This window comes from Echiichthys vipera, assembly GCF_963691815.1.
Source record: "Echiichthys vipera genome assembly, chromosome: 19".
NCBI lineage: Eukaryota > Metazoa > Chordata > Actinopteri > Perciformes > Trachinidae > Echiichthys > Echiichthys vipera.
The window spans coordinates 23,736,250-23,746,802 of record NC_139844.1 but is presented as its reverse complement, the minus strand read 5'-3'; the positions used below and the strand labels follow the sequence as shown (position 1 = coordinate 23,746,802).

Sequence of the window (10,553 nt, the reverse complement as noted above, 5' to 3'; positions counted from 1 at the left end):
CTGTTTTTGTATCACGTTGTGTGTTTGATGGTTTGTTCTAGTTTCCCATCTGTGTTTCCTGTTTTCTACCTCGACTGTGTCCCAATAAAAGAGAAAAACTGCCCAAACTTAGTCTGATGTGTGTTTCTGAATTAACGTTTTACATATTCACCAGGATGCTTTTGGCCTGAGGGGAGTCGGACCCCCCTGGGTTCAGTGCAGAGCAGTTCTGTTCTCCTCTTGTTCTGCTGTCAGGCCTTAAAGTGTGATCCGGTGTAAAATCAACCCTTTTTTCTGCAAATTCAGTCGACAAATAATCCATGGAGACCGTTTTTTTTAAGAACTATTAACAGAGAAATCCAGGAGAGATGCTAACAGCCGGGCGTGGCTAACGGTGGTTAGCTCGGGGCAGTAAAAAAAGAGCTCAGAAAACATAATAATGAGGATATGATCCGTTTATTGGCGTTATCATTTAAACACAAACACCAAAGCCATGGAGTCTTTTGAATCACTGCGTCTGTTCGTCGTTTAGCGTCCACTTGGTGTCACAGTGGAGCAGATGGAGCTCAGCCCAGGAGGGAGAGAGTCAGCACACTCCCACTGTGCCTCCGTACCGTGCCCCAGCACGTTTCACGGCTAAGGTCCGGTTCGTTTCACCAGTGGGAGGGCGCCGTAAGTCCCCGGGGCTCAAGGGAACATGGTTACATGTGTCACGGTCACAGTCTGCTTTAATCTGGACAGTGTGACTGTGTGAGGAGGATGTTTACAGGCTGGAGGAGTTTAATGGAAGAACGAGAGCAGATGACAGGTTTGAGTTCACCCTCTCATGTCTTAGAGCGCGCGCACACACACACACACACACACACAGAGTCATAGTAAATGTGCCATCAGTCCCATTTGGAAGTCTTCCTCCTCATGTACCTCTCTCCCTCGCTGTCGATGGCCTCGTACAGCGTCTGCTCGTTTTCCTTGGTGGCGTGCATGTACCCCAGGTACGCCACACACAGGGTGATGGTCACCAGGCCGAACGCCATCACCGGCTTATTCTGAAACACAACCACGCTTTGTTAGAGTCAACGGTTTGAGAGGAGGTTTGCACGGCAGCAGCCTGATGAACTGTTATAACTTGAGCACAGGTTTATGCTCCTAGAGGACACTTTAACACACGTTTATGCTCCTAGAGGACACTTTAACACACGTTTATGCTCCTAGAGGACACTTTAACACACGTTTATGCTCCTAGAGGACACTTTAACACACGTTTATGCTCCTAGAGGACACTTTAGCACAAGTTTATGCTCCTAGAGGACACTTTAGCACACGTTTATGCTTCTAGAGGACACTTTAGCACACGTTTATGCTCCTAGAGGACACTTTAACACACGTTTATGCTCCTAGAGGACACTTTAGCACACGTTTATGCTCCTAGAGGACACTTTAACACACGTTTATGCTCCTAGAGGACACTTTAGCACAAGTTTATGCTCCTAGAGGACACTTTAGCACACGTTTATGCTTCTAGAGGACACTTTAGCACACGTTTATGCTCCTAGAGGACACTTTAACACACGTTTATGCTCCTAGAGGACACTTTAACACACGATTATGCTCTTAGAGAACACTTTAGCACACGTTTATGCTCCTAGAGGACACTTTAACACATGATTATGCTCTTAGAGAACACTTTAGCACACGTTTATGCTCCTAGAGAACACTTTAGCACACGATTATGCTCTTAGAGAACACTTTAGCACACGTTTATGCTCCTAGAGAACACTTTAGCACACGTTTATGCTCCTAGAGGACACTTTAGCACACGTTTATGCTCCTAGAGGACACTTTAGCACACGTTTAGGCTCCTAGAGGACACTTTAGCACACGTTTATGCTCCTAGAGAACACTTTAGCACACGTTTATGCTCCTAGAGGACACTTTAACACACGTTTATGCTCTTAGAGGACACTTTAACACACGTTTATGCTCCTAGAGGACACTTTAACACACGTTTATGCTCCTAGAGGACACTTTAACACACGTTTAGGCTCCTAGAGGACACTTTAACACACGTTTATGCTCCTAGAGGACACTTTCACACACGTTTATGCTCCTAGAGGACACTTTAGCACACGTTTATGCTCCTAGAGGACCCTTTAACACAGGTTTATGCTCCTAGAGGACACTTTAGCAAACGTTTAAGCTCCTAGAGGACACTTTCACACACGTTTATGCTCCTAGAGGACACTTTAACACACGTTTATGCTCCTAGAGGACACTTTAGCACACGTTTATGCTCCTAGAGGACACTTTAACACAGGTTTATGCTCCTAGAGGACACTTATGTATGTGTGTGTGTGTGTGTAAGAGTGTGTGCACGTGTGTGTGTATATGTGTATGTATGTGTGTGTGTGTGTAGGTGTGTGTGTGTCTGTGTCTGTGTGTGTCTGTGTCTGTCTGTGTGTGTGTGTGTGTGTGTGTCTGTGTGTGTGTGTGTGTGTGTGTGTGTGTGTGTGTGTGTGTGTGTGTGTGTGTGTGTGTGTGTGTGTGTGTGTGTGTGTGTGTGTGTGTGTCTTACAGGTTTAATGAAGAGTTCAGGGTTGACAGCCCGGAACATGGTGGTGGTCTGTGCGCTCCTGAACCCCGGGGTCCTGAAGCCCTTCTCCCCGGGTGGCTCCTTCCCTTTCCCGGGCTCTTTCTCGGACATGCCCGGTCTCTGCTGCGGTCGCTGGAGAGATAAATGAGGTTATAGCTGAAGAACGCGCAGTGCAGAGGGTGGACTACGGTGTCTTTGTAAACACAAACGCAGCCATGTTTGAAAGTCAAAGAGGAGATAAAGAAGAAGAAAAGGCGCTTTGAAGCGTCACAGCGCCCCCGGTGGAGAGGGAGGGGAGCTGCACCTCACCCTCCCACCTGTGTGTGTGTGTGTGTGTGTGTGTGTGTGTGTGTGTGTGTGTGTGTGTGTGTGTGTGTGTGTGTCACAGCGCCCCCGGTGGAGAGGGAGGGGAACTGCACCTCATCCTCCCACCTGTGTGTGTGTGTGTGTGTGTCTGTCTGTCTGTCTGTCTGTGTGTGTGTGTGTGTGTGTGTGTGTGTGTGTGTGTGTGTGTGTGTGTGTGTCACAGCGCCCCCGGTGGAGAGGGAGGGGAACTGCACCTCATCCTCCCACCTGTGTGTGTGTGTTTGTCTGTGTGTGTGTATATGTGTATGTAGGTGTGTGTGTGTGTGTGTTTGTGTGTGTGTGTCACAGCGCCCCCGGTGGAGAGGGAGGGGAACTGCACCTCACCCTCCCACCTGTGTGTGTGTGTGTGTGTCTGTCTGTGTGTGTGTCTGTGTGTGTGTGTGTGTGTGTGTGTGTATGTGTGTGTGTGTGTGTGTGTCACAGCGCCCCCGGTGGAGAGGAGCGGGAACAGCACATCCCCCTCCCACACATCAGTGACACTGTGCAGATTAACACACAGACATTCATGTAGAGGGTAATAATGGCACTACAGGACACAGGCTTCAGCTGTGGATAAATACTCCATCAAAACATTCAGATGATGATGTTCAAAGCCAGGCTCGCCGCGCCTCTTCCCTGGTGCTTCCCTTTGGTGGGTGTTGGTCCATTATTAGAGAACGATGACCCAATGAAAAACGGCGTCACTGAGACTGGGATCATCCCTAAACTTGAGTGAACATTTATTCTTCATAGATAAACACACAGTTATTTAAAAGGCTTTAATGAGGCACGACGCACATAACTTCACTTCAAAAATATAAATCATCTAACCCTATGACGCACTTAAAAATGCCCCAGTGTTGTTTTATAATGAACTTTACAAACTAACAGACAAAAAGTTCTGTCTTCACCTCAGAAGGAAAACACGTTTAGTGTTGAACTTCAAGCGCCAAACTGTTTTGACAGCCTTTCTAATGTCTTTAGCGTACCGTTCCTGGGTACGGTGACGCTCCAGCCGGCTGTTTTAATAATAATAATTACTTTATTTTTATCCCACACGGGGAAATTCAATTTTCACTCTTATTATTATACATGTTACACACACAGGCCCGAAATACACACATGCACAAACAGGGCCTATACATGCAAGTAAGGAGAGATGTTAGAGCGAGGGGGCTGCCAGTGACCAGCGCCCCGAGCAGTTGGGGGTTCGGTGCCTTGCTCAACAGCACCTCGGCAGTGCCCAGGAGATGAACTGGCATCTCTCCAGCCACCAGTCCACGCTCCATATATGGTCCACACAGGGACTTGAACCAGCGACCCTACGGTTCCCAGCCAAGTCACCTACGGACTGAGCTACTGCCGCCCGTTTAGACGTGACATAACACCCTTTCAAAACATGATTTCCGGGTCCAAGCTGTACAGAGCCTCGTATTTCTGCAACACTGCAGTGCTGTGTTCCCCGTTGTCTGAAAAGATCAGAGTTTTTAAAAAGACAACGTAAGTGTCATTTTACCTCTTTCTTATCCATGAAAAAGACGTCTAACTGATGAAAGAGGTGATCGAGGTGATGTTCACATGTTCGACCGTTGTCTGTTTTGTTTCAATGGAGCATTTGGATCCGGAAATCGTATTTTGAAAGGGTGTTACGTCAGACTTAACAACCGGATGGAGAGCATTAACAAACCGTTGGACCTCTCCTGGGACATGGTTCAGCGCTTGGGGCCCTCCCACCTCCAGGGGACAACTGTACGGTTTCCCCCTCCTCCCCTTTGACAGCAGTTACGGCTGAAATGATTTGTTGTTGTTGCGACGACGATCTTGAAACACTAGATGGAGCTGTTCTGCTCCTTCTGCAGATTCAACCTTTGATTAAATGAAAATCGGATCATCCACGTCGACTCCTCTTCGCTTCCTGTGGACGTCGTATTCCTCGTCTCCTCGCTCCACTCACCTTTTCTCCAACCGTCTCCGTTGGGGCGAGCAGAGGCCGCTCGCTGGTATCTGACTTTTCCTTCTTTGTGGTAATCCGTCTGTTCAGTGACCTAACACCCTTTCAAAATAAGACTTCCGGGTCCAAACAGAACCAAGGTCCGAACATGTGAAGGATCAGGATCAGCTCTTTGCTCAGTTTGACTCTTTTCATCCAGAAGAAAGAGGTCAAAGGTCAATTATGATGTTTTTAAAAACTCTGTTCAAACAACGAGGCTCGGACAGGAAGTCTTATTTTGAAAGGGTGTTACCTCACGACTGAACATCAGGATAGAATCTCCTGTAGCTGAGTTGCTAAGCTAACCACTAGCTGCTCAGAGTTTACAGAGAGAGGGCGGGACAAGGAGGGGACGAGCCAATGAGAGCCTTACGTGACGGAGGGCTCCCATTGGTCAGTTTCTCTGCAGGCCTGCATCTGATAGGCTGGATGGATTTTTTTGGTTCTTTTCGCTTCATATTGTGTTGATCGGACTACAGGAACATAATCGATAGATAAACCATGTTAATAATAATTAATAATATTCTTAATGGTAGACCTCAGCTTTAAGGCAGAGCTACTATTGGACAAGAGGCAACCTGACACACACCTGAGGGTCCATGTAAAATTCATCAGCATCGTAATGGGATCAGGCCAGGTGACTGTATGTGTGTGTGACTGTATGTGTGTGTGTGTGTGTGTGTGTGTGTGTGTCCTCCTCCCCCACACCGAGCCACACCAGGACAGGCAGCCCATATTATTTGCATTAGACGGCTCCATGGTGACGTCTGAGTACACACACGCACACACACTAACCCTCCACACCTGCAGGTTCATCACGTGACCCGGAGGAGGGTTCGTGCTCACTCAATTCCTCATAATTCACCACAAACTCAGTGTGTTGGAGAGCAAACAGAGAGAGTGTGTGTTCAGTGTTCTGTGTTGTCTGCGGTGTGTGTGGTTGGATAAGGCGTGGCACTGAGCCGTCCCCTGCAGGTGTGCAGGCGGAGGAGGACACACACACACACACACACACACAGACACCACCTGCTGCCACACAGAGGACCGTCCCACGGCTCCGCAGGTGGGTCCCCGGCCTTCTCTCTCCTCTTTGGCTGAAGTCTACGCAGCTCCGTCAGGGTCAGTTCTCTCTTTTATCACAGTAGAATGATACGGAGCATTTGTGTTTGTTACATCAGTCAAAGTCATTGTTATTGATATGTTAATTATATATATGGTTGTTTTTTATTGTTCATAATTAGACAGAACATCCGCTGTGACTGTTCCACTGCTGCACGAACATGTTTTTATAAGTAAGCACGATAGAAAGTGCTTTGGTTATTTCATAAACACGCAGGTGCAGCAGTGGTGAAGCCGCAGCCGTGTGTTTAAGGATAAAGAATGAATGCTTTTATATAATAAACATATAAACATGTGTAAACACACTATAAAGGATGGTTTTATCTTCAGTAGGTGGTGCTCAGGCTCTCATAAGAATGCATCCATACCCAAAGTCTTTGTACGACAAATTTAAATTCCTATGGTGATTCTGAGAAGATGAAGAATATCTTAATCTAACACCTCGTCCTCAAAACATCCCCGTCTACCACACAGACGCCGGCGGCCATTTTAGTTTTCACTTGGAGTCATTTACAGGAACTTTGGAGCAGGCTGAAGTTTAACATCACCGGCCATTTCACCAATCTACCACCCATCAATTCTGTGACACCCCCCCCCCCCCACACACACACACACACACACACAAACACACACCCCTGAAAGTGTGTGTGTGCAGGACAACCATCAACCAAGATGAGAGATCCAACCTGGCGAACTTGCTTATTTGAATATTTGCTCATTTGTTTGCTCTACTGAGGCTCTGTATGTGTGTGTGTGTGTGTGTGTGTGTTTGTGTGTGTGAAGCCCCGCCCACAGCTTTCTTTCTGTCTGGTCCAATCAGGAAGCTCGGTCAGCGTCAGTTCTCTGAGTGTCCACTAGGGGCAGGTTTCATAACAGAGCAGTTTCTCATTGAGCCCCATGTTAAACAGGCCGTTTACACAGCATCATTAAACCTGGTTAAGGCCTGGGGTTTCTCTGGTACAGGGCTGTTGGGTTAATTATGGAGTGGAGCAGCGTGATGTTGATCAGCTTCTCCTCGTTCCACTCAGAAGTTTCTGCAGAGGAAACTCTTCACAGAGACAAACTCACGCTTCTCTGCTGAACTGACGCTTTTCTGTTTTTACAGTAGAAACAGACACTGACGTGGTGATTTAACCACAGATTTAACCACTGAAACCATTTAAATGTTAGCAAGCTGCTGCCGAGAGGATTCAGAAACCCACGAAGAAGAGCGGGGTGGGAGCGTTGTGGCCGTGGCTACAGCGAGCGTGGAGCGGGTCTCCCGGCTCGCCGGGGTTTAACGCTGAGATACGAGAGAGGACAGAAGTAATGAATCACTCTCTCACACACGCGTCTGCTCAAAGGGACAGGAAATGTCCCTCAGATCCAGAACAGCCTTTGTTTCTATCATGAGCTCCAACAGTGAAGCACAGGATGTTTGTGGTAGATTTGTAAAAAGACGCTAAACACTGGTTTAACAAATCCCAACTTCCGGTTCATTCCTTCACAGGAGCTCCGGAGGAAGATGAACTGGGGCTTTCTGGAGAACGTCCTCAGCGGGGTGAACAAGTACTCGACTGTGATCGGGCGCATCTGGCTGTCCGTGGTCTTCCTCTTCAGGATCCTGGTGTACGTGGCGGCGGCCGAGCAGGTGTGGAAGGACGAGCAGAAGGACTTTGAGTGCAACACGCAGCAGCCCGGCTGCGAGAACGCTTGCTTCGACCACTTCTTCCCCATCTCGCAGGTTCGCCTCTGGGCCCTGCAGCTCATCATGGTGTCCACGCCGTCCCTGCTGGTGGCCCTGCACGTGGCGTACCGGGAGCACCGGGAGGCCAAACACAAGCGCAAACTCTACAAGGACAAAGGCAGCATTGACGGGGGTCTCTTCTGCACGTACGTCGTGAGCCTGGTCTTTAAGATAGCCTTCGAGGTGGGCTCCCTGCTCGCCTTCTACTTCCTGTACAACGGCTTCGAGGTGCCCATGCTGCTCCGCTGCAGCCAGAGCCCCTGCCCCAACACGGTGGACTGTTACACGGCCAAGGCCACAGAGAAGAAGATCTTCCTCTACATCATGGGCTGCACGTCCATCCTGTGCACCGCTCTCAGTGTTGTGGAGCTCATGTACATCGTTTGGAAGCAGTTGTGGAAATGTTTCACCAAGCGCTACGTCCCTGTGGAGGAGCGGGCCGGCCTCTGCCAGCCTCCTGTTTCCATCGCCAACAGGTTCGTGTCTGATCCCACAGTAAACACAGAGGACAGGAGCACACAGCCGGCCCCCCCCACCGCCCCTGAAAACCAGACCGTCTAGTCCTGGAGGGCGGGGGCCGACGGAGCTCATGTTCATCCCTGTTTACCCGACAAACAAAAGTGTCAAATTTCACAGTCTGTGCGGAAAAAAATGGGCCTAAACCAAAGGTGTCGAAGGGTCTGATCCGGCCGTGGGACGACTGTGCAAAACTAGAGAAGACATGAATTGTAATTTTTAAATATAAGTAACTTCTATTTCCCCCCACACTGGGGACCCGACCCCGGAAGAGCGGATGAAGATGAGATGAGACCACACTGGGGACCCGACCCCGGATGAGCGGATGAAGATGAGATGAGACCACACTGGGGACCCGACCCCGGATGAGCGGATGAAGATGAGATGAGACCACACTGGGGACCCGACCCCGGATGAGCGGATGAAGATGAGATGAGACCACACTGGGGACCCGACCCTGGATGAGCTGATGAAGATGAGATGAGACCACACTGGGGACCCGACCCTGGATGAGCTGATGAAGATGAGATGAGACCACACTGGGGACCCGACCCTGGATGAGCGGATCAAGATGAGATGAGACCACACTGGGGACCCGACCCTGGATGAGCGGATGAAGATGAGATGAGACCACACTGGGGACCCGACCCCGGATGAGCGGATGAAGATGAGATGAGACCACACTGGGGACCCGACCCTGGATGAGCGGATGAAGATGAGATGAGACCACACTGGGGACCCGACCCTGGATGAGCGGATGAAGATGAGATGAGACCACACTGGGGACCCGACCCTGGATGAGCGGATGAAGATGAGATGAGACCACACTGGGGACCCGACCCCGGATGAGCTGATGAAGATGAGATGAGACCACACTGGGGACCCGACCCTGGATGAGCGGATGAAGATGAGATGAGACCACACTGGGGACCCGACCCCGGATGAGCGGATGAAGATGAGATGAGACCACACTGGGGACCCGACCCCGGATGAGCGGATGAAGATGAGATGAGACCACACTGGGGACCCGACCCTGGATGAGCGGATGAAGATGAGATGAGACCACACTGGGGACCCGACCCTGGATGAGCGGATGAAGATGAGATGAGACCACACTGGGGACCCGACCCTGGATGAGCGGATGAAGATGAGATGAGACCACACTGGGGACCCGACCCTGGATGAGCGGATGAAGATGAGATGAGACCACACTGGGGACCCGACCCCAGATGAGCGGATGAAGATGAGATGAGACCACACTGGGGACCCGACCCTGGATGAGCTGATGAAGATGAGATGAGACCACACTGGGGTGAAGAAGCACACAGCAGCAGAGCAATGGAGCCGGAGCTGCTGGAGTTCTGTTGGTGTCGGGTCGACTCTTCTGTAGGAGGATGGACTGAACCAAACCTCGGCCTTTGATCGGATCCTCACAGAGTGGTTTTCGTGCCTGACCCGAACCGTCACCTGTCACCTGTCACGTCACCTGTCACCTGTCAAACTCATTAAAGCTGATGCGTGCAGAGTTCTGATCAGGCCCTAAGTCACTCTGCAGGAACCCGCCGTCCAAACCCGACTGGAGCCAGAACCACAGCAGCAGCTTTAAAATCCTGGATTTGAACCGTAAAGGCCAAATTAAATATAGATTTTATATTCAGCATCCTGTCCGGGTCATGTGAAATAAGAGGCTTCATAAAAAGAATGAACTTTTTGACACTAAAACAAAAAGAAAACATATATATTTATATATTTAATCATTTTATTTATCTGTGCACATGGAGAGAGTAGTTTGCCTGTTCATGTGTGTTTGTGCAGCTGCAGACTGTTTTAATAACATATAAACTGTTCTGATGATTCATGTTTAAAAGCTTATGTGCAATAATAACAATAATAAACATAAACACTCAAACTTAAACTAAATGTGTCTCTCAGTCAAGTTTCCTCTTCATCTGAAAGGTCGATAAAAACAAACTCGACTGGTTGTTTCCTCAAAAACGTCCAGAGAAAGAAAAAACTGGGAGAAGTTTCTAAAAAAGAAACAAATATTCCCTTTGATTCGACTCTTCTTTATTTTATTAACCTTCAGAAATCACCGTGACAACGACAGAGAGGTGGAAACTGATCACAACGTCCACGACCGTCACAAACACACCTGAGACTGTCTCATCGACACTAAAGATGAACCTGCTGATGATGAAACGTTCTGTTGTGATGTTTTATATTTTCTTAATTGTATCCTAAGTGTTTGCACATGTATTTTGTGTTATTTTGCACATGTATTTTGTGTT

General features: G+C 48.8%; 2 protein-coding genes across 3 annotated transcripts; one reads left to right on the top strand and one right to left on the bottom strand.

Annotated features, from left to right (window-relative positions):
* Nucleotides 1-419: 419 nt before the first annotated feature.
* smim8 (small integral membrane protein 8) lies at nt 420-2,781 on the bottom strand. Of its 2 annotated transcripts, XM_083933794.1 has the most exons (3): nt 2,552-2,781; nt 901-1,025; nt 420-749 (listed from the first exon to the last, which is right to left on the bottom strand). In XM_083933794.1, the coding sequence occupies exons 1-3, from the start codon at nt 2,678-2,680 to the stop codon at nt 743-745; spliced, it is 261 nt and encodes an 86-aa protein (XP_083789920.1). In that variant the 5' UTR covers nt 2,681-2,781; the 3' UTR covers nt 420-742. The 2 variants fall into 2 exon arrangements, with proteins under 2 accessions (XP_083789920.1, XP_083789919.1); XM_083933793.1 differs by having other exon boundaries at nt 420-1,025.
* Nucleotides 2,782-5,919: 3,138 nt separating this feature from the next.
* gjb7 (gap junction protein beta 7) lies at nt 5,920-8,603 on the top strand. Its single transcript, XM_083933512.1, has 2 exons — nt 5,920-6,023; nt 7,513-8,603. Exon 2 carries the CDS (start codon nt 7,528-7,530, stop codon nt 8,308-8,310), a length of 783 nt encoding a protein of 260 aa, XP_083789638.1. The 5' UTR covers nt 5,920-6,023; nt 7,513-7,527; the 3' UTR covers nt 8,311-8,603.
* The last annotated feature ends 1,950 nt before the right edge of the window (nt 8,604-10,553 follow it).